Genomic DNA, 20941 nt, shown 5'->3' with positions numbered 1-20941 from the left:
GTGATCACCCACCAAGCTGGGAGCATTATTATAGCATCAGCAGCTTTAGCTACAAGTGAGTGGGGCCACCATGTTCGCAGAGCAAAGGCATCAGGCTGAGGGGGTAAGAAGGGGTAGAAATCGAGGAGGAAGAGGTACCTTTTTCTCATTCACGCACCACGCTGAATGAGCTGACAGGGACCCTGTAAATGAGCACCTATAGACCACCAAGCCCTAGATGCTTCATGAGCCCACTGAACACCCACAACAAACAAGAGCTCGGGTCTATTACTAATCCCATCCTACTGTTGAAGAAACTAAATAACCTGTCTGAAGTCAGAGAGTCAGTAGACAGAAGACCCAATATTTGAACCCAGAGAGAGTGATTTCTGAGACCACATTAACTCAGAAAGGAGTAAAAGTTCCCTTTAAGAAAGAATGAAAAATAAATAAGTCAATAAAAAATTTAAAAAGAAAAAAGAAAGAAAGAAAGAATGAAGAGGACGCCGTGTGCCCAGGTGAGTGCTGCTGCTCTGGACGGGCTGGGCTTGCGAAAGCCTCAACATGCCTTTGGCTAGAGATTTACTGCATCCTCCCTTGGAAGAAGAAAAGAAAAAACATTAAAAAAACCCGGCTGGTTCAAAGTCCAAATTCTTTATGGATGTAAAATGTCCAGGTTGCTACAGGATTACCACAGTTTTCAGCCATGCTCAGACAGTGGTGGTTTGTGTTGGTTGTTCAACAGTGTTGTGCCAGCTGATGGGAGGAAAGGCCAGACTCACAGAAGGGTGTTCGTGTAGAAGAAAGCACCACTAATGATCCACACAACTTCCTGGATTTGTGTTCTATCACAGAAAGCCTTATCTGTTTAGTAATTCTAGTTAATCTACCAAGATGATGTAATTATGTTTAATTTTATAAGGTAAAATGCTCTCCTATTTTGATGTTAGTTTTTCAATAAAGTTTTGATTATGAGCATAAATAAATAAATACATAAAGAAGGAAGAGATGACTAGGAAGGGCTGTGGAGAAGAGGAAAACTTCCCAGGGGAGGAAGTGTTTGAGTACGTGGAGAGCAGGAGAGGGGTGACACCGAGGGACCCCAGGCTGGGGACACAGGCTTCAGCCTTCATAACCTCACATCGCTAGCCCTCTCACTCTTTGTATGGGTGATTGAATTTTCTCAGTCTTACATAAAATTATGCCAGCCCTTCCAAACAGGCTGAACTACCACTCCCTAATAGAAATGTTGGAGCTGCCCCTGGTGGGGTTGCGGACGGTAGTGGTGGTGGAGAGGCAGCACCGTAAGCAGCAGAACCAGCAAAAATAAATGCATCAGATGCCCAGCAGGGTTGGCTCAGTGCCCAGAAAACATCAGGCTTCTCCTCCTCCTCCTCAGTGCCCACCTCCCCCACCAAGGTATAAGACGAGAAAAAGTGGGAAATCATCGTGAGATCAAAGGAATCAACTGCTTGGAGACAACCACATTAAAGCACAGCCTTTGGTCATGCCCACAGCAGAGAAGTAATTCTAGGTCAATAAAACACGATCAAAGATGCAAAATCCAAGCTGGAGGCACTCCAGACCATGCAGGAGGGAGGCACTGGTTCTGCCAGTCCTTACCCTGGATTAGGGTCCTCCCAGCCCAGAGGATGGTCCTATAGCCCGAGTTATGTCTCCTAGAACCTCATTTCCTCCACCTATAATCCCGTCACATCCCAAGAAAGGTTGCTGATGACAGCCAAGTCCCAGAGGAAATTTAATTAATAAAACCTAGAAGGAAGATAAAAGAGCTACCCTAGCAATCGGCCAGATAACAGCACTTGGGTGTGCTTGCTGAGCTTGTACTGGGCTCCACAGATAAAGGATTTAAATATCTCCCACTTGTCATTTTTTAAAGGTTTACATTAGTAGCACTCCACAAATAACATTCTCATTAATTTGAGAGGGCCTGAAATTAGCTCATAATTTCCCTATTTCTAAGATATTATCTGGTAACAATTCCTCTGCCGTCTAGTGTAATTACTGTAATGCTGGAGGGCCAGACATGAATGAGGGGTTTGGGTAGCTTGGAAAATGTCTAAGATGACTGACCTCAGAAAACCACAGATAGGGAGATAGGGCAACTTCTCTAAATTAAATTATATTTGTAGTAATTCTTGCCATCAATAGAGATGACTTTTTAAAATAAACACAATGGATCAATTTATAGTTCATAAGATTAAAATATCACAAAGAAATTTATATACGAGGGGGAATTGGCTTTCTCTTCCAGAATCAGTGTTGAGAATACTTAGACCAGAATCCTTGGGTGGGAGGAAGGTCAAAACATGGAATAAGATTTGATGCTGAGACCTGAGATCTGTACTCATGGTGGTACAATTATCACCCCTACTTCAACGCTCCCCTATCTTCAAAACGTAGTAGAAAAGTAGAAAATTCCCTTCTCATTCTACCCGACTTCAGGATGGGGTAAGGGATACAAGCACCTCTATGAAAATAAGGTAGTGTCTGTGGGAAAGTGAAACTGCAATAAAAAGAAGTCTACCCATCACTCTGAGTTAATTATTAACTTCCACGAACCATTCATTCCAGAGCAGAGAGGCAATGAGATGCTTTGAAGGTTGGGAAACAGTTCTTCCCCTGGAGCACAGGTCAAAGGAAGTAGACTTTCTTAGCTCAGGCTTGTCTTTCTATTTTACCAAGACCTCTCTCTATCCTTCTACCAAAGGTCGAAAGAGAAGATATGTGATATAGGTTAGACATAGAGGGGGACTTCTAGGGAATGAGTACTAAAAGTCAAACAAGTCCTCTCAAGGTCTCTTTCCCTCCTGAAGCCCATGAAACCTCACAAGGGCACCTTGCAGTCTGTTAGGGAGGCCAACCCTTCTGATCTCTTTACTAGACAATCCCAGGGTGCTAGCTGCACCTTAGAATGGCAGGACTTGCATTCTGTTCACGTGCTTCTCTCTGTGCCCAGATGTCCCCACACAGGACTTGTCCTTCAGGGACAGCACAGTTCTAGGCACTGCTCACATCCCAAGGTCAAGAACAGTTCTTCTTCTGGAGCACCTAAGTCCATTCAGTTTTTGCAGTGTGCTCCAATTCCCGGCTCTTCTCCGTGTCTGAAAATCTAATGTGGGACAGGAAGATGCCCACCATATGGTAACCCTCTCCCAATCCATCAGTCGACTGTCCCAGGAACAGTAAGGGCTGCAAAGAACAGCACGTCACGGACTCTGCCCAACAGAACTACTAGGAGGATAACATGAAACCAGTATATGAAACCTCCCAACTAGTAGAGACTTTATGCGTTACAAGACTTTAAAGGAGGGTGAGCTCATGGGGGTGCTGGCATGGACAGAGAGAAATGGGACTTTATCCAAGCTTTAAGACTATGTAGTGGTGTTTGGTTCCAGGCATGCTCCAAAGGGCTGTGTCAGAGCAATTCTGGAAGGTTGAGCTTGACTTTCGAGCACTCTGAGTTACATGGCTCTCCTGGGAGACTCAGAGATTCCAGGGAGAACCCAATTGCTTCGGGTGATCTGCTGGATCTGAGAACACTGGGGCCAGCTATGCATGTCTACCCTGAAGAAGACATGTCCAGGAATCTTCTGGGCTGTCCAAGGTTGGGTCACTGTTCACAGGCTGCAGGGTAAATGCAATCACTGACTTCTCCCCCTTCATTCTCCATGAAGCCTGTCCATACTAGACAGAGAGGGGATGGGTAGTCTTCTCCAAATAACTAACTTAGGATTGCGAAATTATCTGTAAGTCTATTTTGAAGAGTGAGACCAAGAAAACAAAACATAACAAAGACACAAAGAATTTCCATCAAAGAAGAAAAAAAAAAAAGAATTTTCATCAAAAAAAAAAAAGAATTTCCGTCAAAATGACAAAGGCAAATGGTGAGCCTAAGAAATTTACTTAAAATATATCATTAAAGGCAACTTACAGAATGGTAGAACATGTTTGAGAATCATATTTCTGAAAAGAGGTTAATATCCAGAATATATAAAGAAATCCTGCAACTCAAAAAAAAAAAAGTAAATAACTTGATTTAAAAATGGTCAAAGAACTTAAAACATTTCTCCAAGAAGATATATGAATGGCCAAGAAGCATATGAAAAGATGATCATAAATCATTAGAGAAATGCATATCAAAACCACGAGATACCACCTCATACCTATTGGGATGGCCACTATCAAAAAAACAGAAAACAAAAGTGTCGGCAAGGATGTGGAGAAACTGGAACCCCTGGGCACTATTGGTAAAAATGTAAAATGGTGCAGCTACTATAAAAAACAACATGGAGGTTCCTCAAATAATTAAAAATAGAATTACTATATGATCCAGCAATCCTACTTCTGGTTATATATCCAAGAAGTCTAAAAGAAGAGATGTTTGCACACCCTTCCTTGGTCGTTGCAGCATTTTCACAATAGCCAAGAGGCAGAAGCAGCCCAAATGTCCATCAATGGATGGATAAATAAAATGTGGTACATGCATACAATGTACTATTTATTATTCACCTTTAAAAAAAAAGGAAATCTTGTCACATGCTACAACATGGTTGAATCTTGAGGATGTTATGTTAAGTGAAATAAGATAGTCCCAGAAGATAGATACTATGATTCCATTTACACGAAGTACGTGGAATTGTCAAAATCATAGAGACGGAACGTAGAATGGTGGTTGCCAGGGGCTGGGGGAGGGAAGATGGGAGTTGTTTAATGGGTATAGAGTTTCAGTGTTCCAACATGAAAAAGTTCTAGAGATCTATTGCACATCAATGTGAATATACTTAACATTACTGCACTGTATACGTAAAAACGGTTAAGATGGTAAATTTTATATTGTGTTTTTTCTTTAAACTACAATTTAAAAATACTTTTTAAAATAAATCATTAAAAAGCACTGAATAGAGCTGGATGCAAATTTAAAATTAGGAAATACCATAAGAGACGCAGAAAGTAACACAAGAACTGAGGAAGATATAAAATCCCAGCAAACTCCATTTCCTGTTCCTGGGGCCCAAAAGTCCCTCAGCATCCTCTCCCTCACTATTCCTCAGCATTAGGCATGAATCTATCCCTGCCTTGCTCCCAAAGTCCCCTAGGCCAACTGTCCTCTTCAAGAATGAGCTGGCCATAGCCAAAGCCTCCTGCTATCTTGGCATTTTGAAGGCTCAGGTCAAAGACAAATAAACGTGTATTTTTCCCAAATTGGAACCATTTATTTCTCATTGCCTCGAGGAGGAGAGAGGAATAAAGGATTAAGATTGTAATTAATCAAGCCTGTAGAGGCAAATGCTGGTTAATGCAACATGAAAAGGAAACCCCAGCCAAAAGCTGCCTGGCTCTCTCCTATTAATTTCTATCCCCTGCCTGGTAAGAAATACCCTGCAGGCAGCTTCACAGATCCTTAGTTAAGGAAAAGAGCTCGGCTTGGGTTGGCTAAATTGCCCTGGGTGTTGCTTGCTCTGCACTTTTTGGAGCTGGGGCAGGGGAGCAAGATGTAGGGAAGCCGTGCTTCTACCAGGACACTGGGTATCTGGAACTGTTCAGGAGAGCCTGAGAGAAGGGCCTCTGAGCGGGGGGCTCACCACAGCTGTGGTGGAGGCAGCTGTGGCCCAAGCAATTTACTTAGATGCTCACAGCCTTTTCTACCATCTGAACTTGCTTACGTATACAGAAGTGACTGTTTATTCACTCTAGCTGCTGATTCTATAGTAACATACTAAACATTTATACAAAAATCTGGAGTGGCTCATTTATACTGTGGAACTCCCTCCAGTTGTCTCTAGAATGAGTTTGACTGGTGACCCAGTAACACTCAGTAAAACTCTTAACAGTTTATCTACGGACAGTCATCCCAGCTGAAGTAATCAGTACCTACTTGTAGGGGGGGGGGGCAGCAATCCCACTCTTATTTGCTTGCTTTGCACATTTCCAACCTAATTCAGAGAGGAAGATAACTCCTTATTCCTTTCCTCTTAATCAGTGGGGTTTAATGTATTCAGAAACCTAACCCCACCCTCCTTCCCGCTCTCTCCAGCTTCCACATGCTCTCTTTTTGCTCATAGGTGACAAGGAGGAGTAAGAAAATTAAAAACATTAGGTCATCCCAAGGGCACCTTCTATGTGCATCAAGGTATCCCCATCTAGGGCTGAGGAACAACGAGTGAGACATTGGGATAGATGGTCTCCTCCCTCTCCAGAGTTCGGTGGTCAGGGATTTCGGTAGGAAACTCAAAATATAAAAAAAATGCTGGAGTTTTCAGATGCCATGGAAGAATCACTTCCCATAGTCATATTGTTTGTAAATAAAGCCTAAAAACAGGAATTAGTTTGAAATGAGAGGAGGTTGTTAGAGAGGGTAACAGAGGTAGAGTATCAAGCATGACACCCACTTTTAAGTAACTGAAAACAAACGATTCAGTGGGTTTCTGAAAGTTATCTTTTCTGAAGGTTTCTGAAAGATACCTGGAAGGTGTCTGAAGCCCAAAGGAAACAAGGCAGAAGAACACCATGATTGGGAAAGGGAGATGACAGTAAAGAGTTCAGTGTAAATCCCAGTTTCCACCAAATGTTGCCACTTTCTCCCAGATTAAGAAATGATGCACTAACCTGATGGATCAGAAACAGTACCTCCAGATGCAAGTCACCTGCTTTCCTGTGAAGTTTTTGGATTTAGTCTCCTAAGCGTTCATTACACACCTTCTTACCAGAAAAGAAGAAGAATGATTCCTCAGCCGACCAGAGCTGATGAGGAGCAGGCATATGTACATTCAGGGTCGTCTGTAAGTGCTTCCTTGGCCACAAATGGCCCAGTTAGACAGCAGCTGGTTAACACTGAGCCCACCTTATCTAACTGGCCACCCTGAACTCTGCCCACAGTGCGCGAAGCCGGCACTGACTGAGCAGAGGGAGGAGGAACAGTGCGGGGCATTTCTCTCTCCCCAGGAGCAGGTGAATCGCTTTCTAAATATGACCGCTTTAGGACAAGGTTTGAAAACGTAAATAAGCTTCTGAGAAAGAACAAGAATTAAAAAAAGAGAAAACAGCATAGCGCACCCGGAAGGAAGCCAAAGGGGAGGAAACTCCCCGAGAGTGCTTGTCCAGGGCCCCAGGCTGCACAGCGCCCCCTGCGATGGGACCCGTCCTCGCTGGAAAGCTGTCAGATGTTCTCAAAGGAACCCACGGCCACACGGGGAGGAAGGAGACACACAGGTCAGGAGCTGGCACCAGAAATAGGATATGGAGTCCTACGGATCCCCATCCATCCACAGACAAGTGCACCTTCAAACCAAAGACAAGTCTTCCCTGTGATCTATTTCTCCCCTTTGGGCGGGCACAGGATCTTAGAGCAAATAAACTCAATTATAAGAATTAAATGGCAAATATGAACACAAAAATCCCAGCTTGCAGGGGCTCAGCTAACAGCTCCAGACTCAGCAGCACCAGCAGCCCGACCCACAGAGGCCTTCCCCACCACCACCACCAACAGGCAAAGCCTCTTGCTGGGGATCCCTTGGAAGGGAGGAGCTATCTATTTAAACTCAAGGCACTAAGACAGTATGTACCTGTAACAGAACTGAGGCATGATATTGTACGTATCAGTAGCACTGCAGTCATAATACTTTTATGTGCCATTAACAATGGGGAGACCTTCACGGTGGTGGAGGAGTAAGACACAGAGTTCACCTTCCTCCCCACAAATACAACAAAAATACATCTACACGTGAACAGCTCCTACAGAACACCTACTGAATGCTGGCAGAAGACCTCAGACTTCCCAAAAGGCAAGAAACTCCCCAAGTACCTGGGTAGGGCAAAAGAAAAAAGGAAAAACAGAGACAAAAGAATAGGGACGGGACCTGCCCCACTGGGAGGGAGCTGTGAAGGAGGAAAAGTTTCCACACACTAGGAAGCCCCTTCACTGGTGGAGACAGGGGGTGACGGGGGGGAAGCTTCGGAGCCACAGAGGAGAGTGCAGCACCAGGCGTACGGAGGGCAAAGCGGAGAGATTCCCGCACAGAGGATCAGTGCTGACCACCAGCTTCCCTGGTGGTGCAGTGGTTAAGAATCCACCTGCCAATGCAGGGGACATGGGTTCAAGTCCTGGTCTGGGAAGATCCCAACCCATATGCTGCAGAGCAACTAAGCCCATGAGCCACAACTACTGAGCCTGTGCTCTAGAGCTCACCAGCCACAACTACTGAAGTCCACGCGCCACAACTACTGAAGCCCACACACCCTAGAGCCCGTGCTCCGCAACAGAGAGGCCACTGCAATGAGAGGCCCGCGCACCACAACAAAGAGTATCCCCCGCTCACCGCAACTAGAGAAAGCCTGTGTGCAGCAACGAAGCCCCAACACAGCCAAAATAAATAAATTAATTAATTAATTTAAAAAAGAGAAAGTTTATAAAAACTAAAAAAATTAAAAAAAAAGAATTAGAAATGAAAAAGAAGTAACAACTGACACTGCAGAAATACAAAGAATCATGAGAGACTGCTACAAACAACCATATGCCAATAAAATGGACAACCTGGAAAAAATAGACAATTTCTTAGAAAAGTACAACCTTCAAAGACTGAACCAGGAAGAAACAGAAAATATGAACAGACCAATCACAAGCATTGAAATTGAAAATGTGATTGAAAAACTCCCAAGAAACAAAAGCCCAGGACCAGATGGCTTCACACATGAATTCTATCAAACATTTAGAAAAGGGCTAACACCTATCCTTCTCAAACTCTTCCAAAATATAGCAGAGGGAGGAACACTCCCAAACTCATTCTACGAGGCCACCATCACCCTGATACCAAAACCAGACAAAGATACTACAAAGAAAGAAAACTACAGGCCAATATCACTGATGAACACAGATGCAAAAATCCTCAACAAAATACTAGCAAACAGAATCCAGCAGCCCATTAAAAGGATCATACACCATGATCAAGTGGGGTTTATCCCAGGAATGCAAGGATTCTTCAATATACACAAATCAATGTGATACACCACATTAACAAACTGAAGGATATAAACCATATGATAATCTCAACAGATGTAGAAAAAGCTTTCAACAAAATTCAACACCCATTTATGATAAAAACTCTCCAGAACGTGGGCATAGAGGGAATCTACCTCAACATGATAAAGGCCATATATGACAAACATCACAGCCAACATCGTTCTCAATGGTGAAAAACTGAAACCATTTCCTCTAAGATCAGGAACAAGATAAGGTTGCCCACTCTCACCACTATTATTCAACATAGTTTTGGAAGTTTTACCACGGCAGTCAGAGAAGAAAAAGAAATAAAAGGAATCCAAATTGGAAAAGAAGTAAAACTGTCACTGTTTGCAGATGACATGATACTATACATAAAGAATCCTAAGGATGCTACCAGAAAACAACTAGAGCTATTCAATGAATGTGGTAAAGTAGTAGGATACAAAATTAATGCACAGAAATCTCTTGCATTCCTGTACACTAACGATGAAAAACCTGAAAGAGAAATTAAGGAAACACTCCCATTTACCACTGCAACAAAAAGAATAAAATACCTAAGAATGAAACCTACCTAAGGAGACAAAAGCCCTGTATGCAGAAAATTATAAGACACTGATGAAAGAAATTAAAGATGATACAAATAGATGGAGAGATATACCATGTTCTTGGATTGGAAGAATCAACACTGTGAAAATGACTATACTACCCAAAGCAATCTACAGATTCAATGCAATCCCTATCAAACTACCACTGGCATTTTTCACAGAACTAGAACAAAAAATTTCACAATTTGTATGGAAACACAAAAGACCTCGAATAGCCAAAGCAATCTTGTAAAGAAAAATGGAGCTGGAGGAATCCTGACTTCGGACTATACTATAAAGCTACAGTAATCAAGACAGTATGGTCTTGGCACAGAAACAGAAATATAGATCAATGGAACAGGATAGAAAGCCCAGAGATAAACCCATGCACATATGGTCACCTTATCTTTGATAAAGGAGGAAAGAATATACAATGGAGAAAAGACAGCCGCTTCAATAAGTGGTGCTGGGAAAACTGGACAGCTACATGGAAAAGAATGAAATTAGAACACTCCCTAACACCATACACAAAAATAAACTCAAAATGGATTCAAGACCTAAATGTAAGGCCAGACACTATAAAACTCTTAGAGGAAAACATAGGCAGAACACTCTGTGACATAAATCACAGCAAGATCCTTTTAGACCCACCTCCTAGAGAAATGGAAATAACAAAAAGAAACAAATGGGACCTAATGAAACTTAAAAGCTTTTGCACAGCAAAGGAAACCATAAACAAGACAAAAAGACAATCCTCAGAATGGGAGAAAATATTTGCAAATGAAGCAACTGACAGAGGATTAATCTCCAAAATTTACAAGCAGCTCATGCAGCTCAATATCAAAAATACAAACAACCTAATCCAAAAACGGGTGGAAGACCTATATAGATATTTCTCCAAAGAAGATATACAGATTGCCAACAAACACATGAAAGGATGCTCAACATCACTAATCATTAGAGAAATGCAAATCAAAACCACAATGAGGTATCACCTCATACCAGTCAGCATGGCCATCATCAAAACACCTACAAACAATAAATGCTGGAGAGGGTGTGGAGAAAAGGGAACCCTCTTGCACTGTTGGTGGGAATGTAAATTGATACAGCCACTATGGAGAACAGTATGGAGGTTCCTTAAAAAACTAAAAATAGAACTACCATACGACCCAGCAATCCCACTAAGGGGCATATACCCTGAGAAAAGTATAATTCGAAAAGAGATATGTACCACAATGTTCACTGCAGCTCTATTTACAATAGCCAGGACATGGAAGCAACCTAAGTGTCCATTGACAGATGAATGGATAAAGATGTGGCGCATATATACAATGGAATATGACTCAGCCATAAAAAGAAATGAAATTGAGTTATTTGTAGTGAGGTGGATGGACCAAGAGTCTGTCATACAGAGTGAAGTAAGTCAGAAAGAGAAAAACAAATACCGTATGCTAACACATATATATGGAATTGAAAAAAACAAATGGTTCTGATGAACCTAGGGGCAGGATAGTAATAAAGACACAGACATAGAGAATGGACTTGAGGACATGGGGAGGGGGAAGGGGAAGCTGGGACGAAGTGAGAGAGTAGCATTGACATATATACACTACCAAATGTAAAACAGATAGCTAGTGGGAAGCAGCCGCATAGCACAGGGAGATCAGCTCTGTGCTTTGTGACCACGTAGAGGGGTGGGATAGGGAGGGTGGGAGGGAGGCGCAAGAGGGAGGGGATATGGGGATATAGGTATGCATAGAGCTGATTCACTTTGTTATACAGTAGAAACTAACACAGCGTTGTAAAGCAATTATACTCCAATAAAGATGTTAAAAAAAAAAAAAAACCAACAAGAACAGTGAGTCTCCACATTAATCTTCCCACACCGAAAACTCAGTAAAAATAGATTCTTGCCCAGGTAGATTAAGGGAACCAGGTCAGATGCTGCATCCTGACTTTCTCTAGCTCTTACATCAGAAGGTAACACTAAAGGTCAGTTTTTTTGAAACCCAATTACCTGAAAATACTCATGGCAGAGGGATGAATGACACAGAATTAATTACTGACAGCTCGGTAGTATGTTTCCAGGGTGCACAGGCTGTTCTATGTTGCTCTCCCCAGAGCAACTGGAAGGGCCGAGTCAAAAACAGGCTCTCGATGGAGCAGAAGAGAAGTGGCATGTCCACAGTCACTCCGCTAGGACCCTGGAGAGCCCGAGGAGGATGCATTCTCCTGCCTCCCCCCAGGTCATCCTCCACTGTGCTCCTCATCACCTAGGAGGTGGCTTTTTTCCTACCATCTGGACTGTGCTCCTGTCCCAAAGGGTCTCCCCCCACTGCCCGTGTTCTACTCTCTCCTTGAAAGATCGAGCTCAAGCCTCACCTTCCACGTGAAGCTCTTCCTGACTGTGCCAACAAGCGTGCACTCTTCTGCCTTGAAACTTGTACAGCACCAAGTGTCCAAACCCTCAAACCGACCCTGTTACAATTTCTTCTGTTGTCTCTTGTATTATGTAGCTCGTGCATGTGACTTAACTCCTCAGCATGTTCTGGAAGCCTCTGTGATGCCAGAAATCAAGTTTCCTGCCACAGCATGTGACATGATTTGATTAGAAGCCCAGTGATGAACAAGAGCAGCAGAGATGGAGCTGGGACAGCCTATCTTTGCATGGGAAAGCGGCCGCTTCTAGAGGAGGTTTTCCTTTACTACAGCCTCAACATAAGGCGAGCACCAGCTTGTCAGCCCACTGAGCAGTCGTTTCTACCAGAGTATCATGGCTCTTACAACTCTGCACTTCTAAGGATCTACAGTTCTATTTTAAGACAGAAACCATGACCTCTATGATATAAAGATCCAGGAGGATTTCATCTATTATTAGCTTAAAGAGGGCAGGACATTGATCATAAAAGAAGTGCAGGTAAGGTTTCAACCCAGTACATATAATTTCAAGCAATTCTAGAAGGACCTGGAATGCACCTAAGAGAGACTTGTGGCTCAAAACTTCCTTTCAAGCTATAGAAACTAAAGAATAGAAGGGCTGTGATCTGTAGAGGGTCATTCAGCTAGCTGGGGACAGCAATGAGTCAGAAAGCCAGTCTCCTAGTGCCTACTGAAGTACACTTTCTACATGCCAGGTTGCCTCTCCCTGTAAGTTACACCGTTATGAGTAACCGTCTTTTCCACTAGGCTAGAATTCTAAAATGCAGAGAAACTTCAGGAATGACCACACACAATATCAATCTGTATCGCAGCACTGGGCACAATTACAGTGTTAAAACAATCACCTTGATTGGTGACATCGTGAATGAGGTCGGATGACAGTTTTAAATAAAACATAACTGAAGTAGAAAACCTGAATTTAAGTTCACAGAAACCTCCAGTCTGATGTTGGACAAGACACTGCCATCTCTGGGCCTCAGTTTCCCAAAAGGACAAAGGGATGTCTGTGGGGTTTCTCAGTGGGGGAGCTACTGGTGTTTGATAGGGTCCATTCTTCCTCGGGACTGTCCTCTGTATTGCAGGACACCTCGCATCCCTGGCCTTGGGCCACCAAGTGCCGGCCTCAGAGACTCAGTCACTGTGATAACCAAAAATGCCCCCTTCCCCCATATTTCACACTCCCCTGGTTGAGAACCACCAGGAAGGTCTCCAGGGTCCCCGCTGGCTCTACAATGCCAGCAGGAAGACACCAGTGATCAGCGGGAGGAGGCACAGTCCTACCCGTAGATGTCCAGGACCCCGATGAAGGAGTGCTGCTTGAGGGAGGTGTGCAGGGCCTTGTTGATGTGCCCCACGATCCAGTCAAACAGCTGGGCGTAGATGTGCTTGGCCAGGGCGTTGCGCGCGTTGACCACCTGCTGCAGGGACATGGTCTTGACGTAGGTCTCCGAGGTGGTGACCAGCTTGCGATGGCACAGCCAGTGCTGCATCTGACTGTGCTCCACCCCCAGCAGCTGGCAGAAGTTGCTCAGGTGTTCATCCTCGGGCTGGAAGAGACACGGGAGAAGGGTTCAGGAGGGGCGTGGAGGACAGCCCACCACCATGCTCTAGGGAAGGAAGGAACCCAACTCTAGGCCCCCCAGAACCCCACTTCATCCCTAGCCACTGCCCCAGCCATCTCATGCACTCTCACACCACTAAGTGACAACTGGGGCCCAAAGAGTGTCGCTCAGACTGATAATACCTGCTAATGAACAAATCATCAGCAGGGCTTTAAAAAACAACTCTCCACTTTCCCTGTCCCCTCCTCCCCTGCCAGGGCCTGAACGGTAACTGGAGGAGAGCGTTCCAGAGTGAAGGGAGCAGGATGAGAACTGATAACTTAGGAACAGATAATCCATTAAGAATAAGGAGCCAGAGGCAAAATCACAGTGAATGTAGCTTCCAACTGCAGAGTTCCACATGCAGTGCTCAATCCACAGCCCCGGAAGGGTCCTCGCTTTTGAGGGTTACCTTGGGCTAGCACGTGGTCTAGAGCAGTGCACTTGGAAATGAACCCTGAGCTGACCCCCCTGGACGATGGCAGCACACTGACATCACACCGTCCTAAGCTTCCAAGCAGATTTGCTTTCATCTTAGTCCCAGTCATACCAAACACATAACTGAACTTATTTATATTCTTTAAGCACTTGCCACTTGGAAAGAAAGTGAATCTAGGTGGAAAGCTAGGACAAATGGCAAAAAATAAGGAACAAATTTTGACTTGGGAAGATCACTTGGAACACTGTAACTGATATTCATGTTTAGAGCTGGGAAAAACTAGGGATGCTTCCAGCGTAAGTCCCTTCGCCATACAGGTAAGAAACTGAGCCCCAGAGAAGTACAAGAACGCACCCAGGTAGCCAGCTGCATTTCATCTTGACCCTCAGTTACCCAAAGTACCAATCACATCACCTTGCCCTTGAGTCCCTGATAACCAAGTCAGCCACAGAGTCTTGTCTTATTTCGCCCAAGTGTGTAGGTGTCCGGGGTCCCCCTTGCTGCCCATTCACAACACCCCGACAGAAAACCTGCTTTTCCTCTAGAGGTTCTTCTCGCCCATTATTCATTCCCTCATCTAAATCCCCCAGGGGAAGTTGATAACCCAGCCATGAGCCTGCTGGAGAGCTTAATAACTCCGAGGCTGAAAGGGAATCCTTTAGAATGTCATGTGCCACCTCCTAATGGCCCTGAATTGCTTGTGGGAATCATTTTCTGATGACGCTGCCACCACGTAGGATGTAAATGCAGGCTTGTTCCATGAAAATTAACACAGATAACTGTACCATTTCCCCAGGCCATTTTTTCTCCCTCCTACAGATACTTAAAATCCATCTACCCAAATACACACAATTACAAAATAATAAAATGTCAGAGTAGGAAAGAACCTCCAAAAATCATTAAGGCCAGTTTTTCCGGAGTATGGTTTGTGGAGTTGGAGTAATAGTTACAAAGGCCATTAACTGGGTTTACTCAACAAAAGTGGGGGACGGGGAGAGTGACAGTAGGTTGAACGTGGTGGAACCGGCTTGTTAACATACTCTGTAAACATACACACACACACACACACACACACACAGAGAGTTCCACAAGTTCTGGAACTTTTCAATCATCACCACGGGACAGGTTCCCATCGGCTGCAGCAGGGAGTGGCCTGCCCATCTATTACCCCGCTCCTGACTGTTGATTAAAGGTATTAACTGAAACTGATTTAACATTATGCAATTACACTTAAGCTTAATTAAATGATGCTAAATCCATTAAAGACAGCCAGCATCATAGGCAGCTGATGAATTTTGTGGGCCCATATTGCCAAATTCATGAAACAAATTGCCTCTGGTGTCCAAGTAATTGCATGCTATTGCATCTCCAAGGTAACTCTGGCGGTTATGGAACATATTTTCATGCTTTAATTAAAAATAACAACTACCAAGCAGAAGGCACACTGCATCTGGACAGACACCCCTTCCACAGAAGGAGGTCCACCCTACGCACCCAAGGCAAAAACCAAAATCCTTGCACTAGCAACCATTTAGCAAAGCATTTCTCGAGCGAGCACACACTGTGCGCCCAGCAGCGTGCTGGGCACTGATGGGGAACATCAGGCTAGTGGAAGACAGCCCCAGCTCCAGGGACTGACCATCCAGAGGAAGGAGCAGGGCTGGCAGTGGTGTGGGGCAAGAACGCTGGCTGGGCTTTGCCACTAACTGTCATTATGACCTGAGAGAGAGAGTTTCCTCTCTCTGGGCCTTAGTCTTTCCAACCCTGCGAAGGGAGACAGACGCTCAGAAGGTCCACTCTGGCTCTGCCAACAATGATGATAACAGTCGAGAACCCAAGTCCTCGAGCCCTGTGCCAAGGTGGGTGATATCACCCCCGCCCGCAGATAAGGAAACAGAAAGGTAAGAAACTATCAGTAAGTGGCAGAACCAGGATTTGAACCCTGGCAGCCCTGACTCCGAGTTCTCAGTCTCAATTAGCTCTCGTCTCGACACAGCCTTTAACTGGAGAACAATGAGACCAGCCTAGACCACGTACCTGTGCTCAAAAACCTCTGACTTCCTGTCGTCTCTGAGAGTAAGGGCCTGGTGTCCAAGCCTCCACCTGTCAGCCATCCTCCCCTCCCTCCAGCACCCTTTGTGTCCTCCGTCCCCCCCCTTCCCCAAGTGTGCCCTGATATCCCTCCCTCACACAGTCTTTACACACACACTCAGTGGTTGCCAGTGTGTGTCAAGGCTAAAAGAGTGAGCACAGGAGACACTGTCCTGGAGTTTAGTGGGGGAAACGGGCATCGATCAAATACCACCAGTAAACGTTCACTTTCCTTCTCACCCGAAGGTCCCTGCAGAGGCTGGTGCGGAAGATCAACTCTAAGATCAGAGAGACACTTCCCTGATAAGCCCAAGTCCTGGCTCTCCAAAGAGGCCCTGGTCCCGCTCAACCCACAGCCACAGGCGCCCAGGAACTCACTGGCCCTGGTCCTCGGGCCTCACCGCCAGCCCCGCCCAGGGCTCATCTATTCGCTCACTTGCGGCACCCCTGAGCCTAGGGAGCCTCCATCACCCATCCATCTGCTTACTGGGCATCTGCCAAGTCCTGGACGCTGTGCTGGGCGCTGGTGATACAACAGTGAGCAAACAGTCCCCGTTCGCATAGACTGTGGAGTCTCACGAGGGAGAGAGACACACAGCAAATTATCACATAATAAATGTAAAATTACACCCACGCCGAGAGATATGGAGGAGAGGCATGAACGCTGTAAGAACCCACGATGGGGGATGTGACCAGGAGGTGACCTTGAGAAGAAGGAGACTGGGGGAAGGGGAGGGTGGAGGCCAAGGGAAATCTGTCAGCTTTCCTGCATTTGGCCAGCCTAAATCAGGAGTTTTTCAATGCCAATGTTCCTAAACTCACCTGTCCCCGACACTAGGCAGAGTACGGTTGCCCTAAGGAACCGGGGGACATTTATGGGGACGTGCTGAGAGGGGAGGCACAGACCCTCTGTGCCTTTCTCGAGAGGGACAATGCTTCACTGGCCCTAAAGAGCGTCTGGCCTGCACTAGAGGCCCATCCGCCACCCCACCAAGGCACCGGGTTCTCCTCTGCCCACCTCAATCCGTCTCACAGCATCACCACGGCCAACCACACTGCCCCGCCACACACACACACACACACACAGAGGCACATACACGCAGACAGGCACACGCACACACGCCGATGTCCCGGGGCACCAAGCACTGCCCAGTTCCAGCATTCCCTGCTTTCCCACTGGGCCCAGCGGGTGATCCTCTCATGAGGCTGCAGACTCCGTGCCGAGGATGGCGGCAGGCCTGATGGGGCCAGGGGCTCCAAACCCAAGGCTATTTCTCTTGTAGGTGTATGGGGGTGATGAGCTCGGCCAAGTGCCAGCTACCATTCAGGACTTCCTCTCCCTCGAGGCAGGGCCAGGTTTAACTGGGTTAAAAAATGTCTGCACAGTTGAAAAAGGATCAGCTTGTGCGTGGCCTGGACACATGCCCACATTCATATTCTGTAGTACTGTCTTCTGTATTTCCCCAGTTATTTAAATCCTAAGACCTTGGTAGCAAGAATCATACTTTGTACCTCCCAGGACTTGGTCATAAATGGACACAAAAGAGGCCTAAAAGAAACAATTGCAGATTCCTTACTCAAGGTCAGAATATCAGTTTTTTAGCCCAGCCCAACACCATCACATACCAGAGAGCCCACAACATGCTGTCTATACTACTTGTAACCGGCAGTGTTCCCCCACCCACCCACTTAGACATTTTTTAATCTACCACATATAAGGTACTACACTGGGCACCAAGAAAGTAACAGTCAGTAAGAGCATTTATGGAGCACTTCACAGTTTGCAATACTGTCATATAGATGTCTCAATATTCTCCTTTGTACTGTCAAAATCTTGGCAACTGTGGTTATCTGTCCTGTCCACCCAGTTAGATTGTAAGCTCCTTGGAGACAGTCACCAAGTACGGTGTCCAACACTCCTTCATATCCCTGCAAGCACAGACCGAAAGTGTTATCATGAGCTGATAACACTGTAGAATTCCATGGGACCTCGGGTACTTGGGAAATTAAACCATCAAAAATAATTTATTGAGTAACCACTAAATTCCCCGCCCTCAGCGACAGAAACTTGATGGCAGCTGATTTGAAAAGGATTTGTTGTTTTAAATAATTATCAGTAAGGGAACAGAAGCCATTACTCTTAAGAATAAATAACCTATGAATGTCCTCTAAGCGTAAAGACATTTCAGTTGTATAAAACCGTATGAACAAAGTAAATTGTGTACATGTTACCTCTGGTGCTGGTGGGCAACTTACTGATATACTACAGGATTCACCATCGCGCTCGGCTTGAATCTCCACATTTCCAAGGTGTAGGATAGAAGCAATTATCTTAAAAATGTTTATCTGATGGGACTCTCTCACTCCTGGGGAAAAAAAAAATGAATGAATGACACTCAATATCCAGGGTAAGATAGAAATGATGTTTTATCCTCTTTTTAAGGACTTAAGAAAAAATGTTTCATTTTCCTTTCTGGGCCAGTGACTCCTAAATTGATCCAGGCTCCTCACCAAGTAATTACCACTCACAGTAACAGCTCAGAGGGCAAAGGGGCTCCTTGGACTAAAAGAGAAATATCTTCACGGTGATTGTCCTGATCAAAACAGATGGGTCACGCTACCATTTTCACTTCTCCAAGAGCAAAGGAGAGGCAGCAATCAAGCAGACCCATTTTGGACTTCATTTCAATCAACATTTTACGGATGTTTTTATGAGTTTAATAAGAATGGTCATTTATCTGCAGTCATTTTTCCCCCAACGTAATATCCTGCAAACATCTGTGACACACATCTGAAGTGCCAACGGAGAAAGAAGAGGAGAAACTTCTCCTGGGGGTGCGGTTATGGGGCTGGACGGCCACCTGGCCCTTGGCTGTTCCCCTGGGGGCTGTTGTTTACCACACTATCTGTTCCGTCAGTTATAGACACACACACCTACTCTGGAGCCACTGACAGCAGATATCTACTGTCGATTTTTGTTATTTATGCATGTAAGTTATCAAAGACATGGATACTCTCTTAAAATTTATATTTAGCTTTAAGGCATTATCATTTCTTTTTGAATTACCAAATACTTCAGACTTAAAAAAAGGCTACAGACTAATATAATGAACACCAGTTGACCTACCATTCAGTTTAAGAGATAATACAGTTGCTCTCCAAATTCTTCCCCAGATGCCGTTACTTATTTTTAAGGCAATATTTTACTCAGGCTTAAAAAAAAAAAAAAGTCAGTGACACCTATATAAATGGGAGTAAAGATGTGTCATGTTAGGATTAAAAACTTTACTCAGATAATCAACAAAGTGGACAACCCAAGCATGAACTAGACAAATTAACTCTACACTTTAAAAGTGTTAGATGACCACTACTGTGTAAACTTCATAGGGCCAGGGATTTACTTTTTAATTTTTATTACACAACATCTTCAAAATATACAAACTTAAAAAAAATTACAACGAATCCCTGTTCTTGCTTCATCATTATATCCCCAGTGCCTGGCACACAGTAGGTGCTCAGAAACATGAGTGACAGAATGACTGTATTGATACTTGTTACACAGACGGAAGTCCTTGCAAATGTCTACAGAAATGCATGCATTGTTCAAACATCTGGCTTTACTTAAACTAATAATCCAAAAAACAGCCAGAGGGTGAACAATTTAGGCAGATGTCCTGAATGTAACTGAGTAAGAGTGGCAAAAGAAAGACCAGCTAAAGCCAAAGGCTGAAACCCAGGACAAGACAGGAGGCTGGACGGTTCTGCACCTGTATAGGGAGTAAAGCACTGTAGAGTGCTCTCAAGTCAGTCCCACAGAAGAACTAGTCAGGAAGTGGGTGCTGGGCCCATCACAGGATGAGAGGGATATAGCACTTTCTTCTCCCCTTCTCTTATTCTTAGGAACCAATGCTTTGCCAATTTCCAAAGACCTAACCACCCTGTCATAGTAGGAGTTTAAGTAGTAGATACTGGATGACTGACTATGGAATCCTAACAATAGTTAGGATTCCTATGCTATACCGACCAGAAAGTCCCTTTTTAATACAGGATTCTCTGAATAAACAGTACCTCCTTACAGGAAGCAACAAAACGAAAAAAAAAATCAAACACTAAATCTGAAAGGCTCGTAGCCCACAGCCTGTTTTTGTAAATAAAGTTTTATTAGAACAGTCATGTCTTTCCTTTTGCATTGTGTCTATGGTTACTTTTGGACTACAGTGGCAAAGTTAAGTAGTTGCTACAGAAATTGTATGGCCAAGAGGGCCCAAAATATTTACTATCATGTCCTTTAAGAAAAAGTTTGCCAACCTCTGGAATTTAAAAAATGGCCATGTTTATTAAAGAGTAGAGAAGAATGGCTTATAAAAATAATTAATTTTTAAAATTCCATTTGCTTTGAGAATTGAAGTACCTAGTCTCCTTAGGGCCTTGGCGGGAACAACCATCTCCTTGGATCAGCTTATGCCCACTGCTCACACCAGCACTACAGGGGCCTTCTCCTTTCTTAGCCAACTGCTTTCCTCCTCAACATCAAGTCTCCTCTATACCTGCTCCCCAACTCTGGAGAATAAAACAGCTCTGTGGTGCTGGGGAACTCAGGGACACCTGTACCCAGTTTATCATCCCTCAGCTTCAAATCCGCCCTTCTTTGCCCTGCTTTGTCACCCTGGTTCTAGACCCTGTAAGCACTTCCCCTTGGCCTGCTGGTGGCATGTCACACTTGGTCAACAGAGGGCACTGCAAGGACTTCACAAGGCAAGAGCAGCAAGAAGCCATCTCCATTCCT

The 20941-nt window shown here is 44.6% G+C and overlaps 1 protein-coding gene and 1 pseudogene across 6 annotated transcripts in view; one reads left to right on the top strand and one right to left on the bottom strand.

Annotated features, from left to right (window-relative positions):
• The window catches only part of MYO5B (myosin VB), a 360038-nt gene that overhangs the window by 116294 nt on the left and 222803 nt on the right, over nt 1-20941 (bottom strand). For all 5 annotated transcript variants that reach the window (XM_082355410.1, XM_082355408.1, XM_082355411.1 and 2 more), the window contains exons 9-10: nt 18412-18521; nt 13306-13571 (exon numbers count right to left, since the gene is read on the bottom strand). In XM_082355410.1, the coding sequence (XP_082211536.1) occupies nt 13306-13571; nt 18412-18521 (376 nt within the window). The remainder of the gene's footprint in view (nt 1-13305; nt 13572-18411; nt 18522-20941) is intronic.
• LOC309610721 (small ribosomal subunit protein eS27-like pseudogene) lies at nt 236-3872 on the top strand (annotated as a pseudogene). Its single transcript has one exon. The product of its transcript is annotated as a small ribosomal subunit protein eS27-like pseudogene (transcript).

This window comes from Balaenoptera borealis, assembly GCF_965194805.1.
Source record: "Balaenoptera borealis genome assembly, chromosome: 14".
NCBI classification, from domain to species: Eukaryota; Metazoa; Chordata; class Mammalia; order Artiodactyla; family Balaenopteridae; genus Balaenoptera; species Balaenoptera borealis.
The sequence above is the reverse complement of the archived record's forward strand: the minus strand, read 5'-3'. Positions and strand labels throughout refer to the sequence as shown.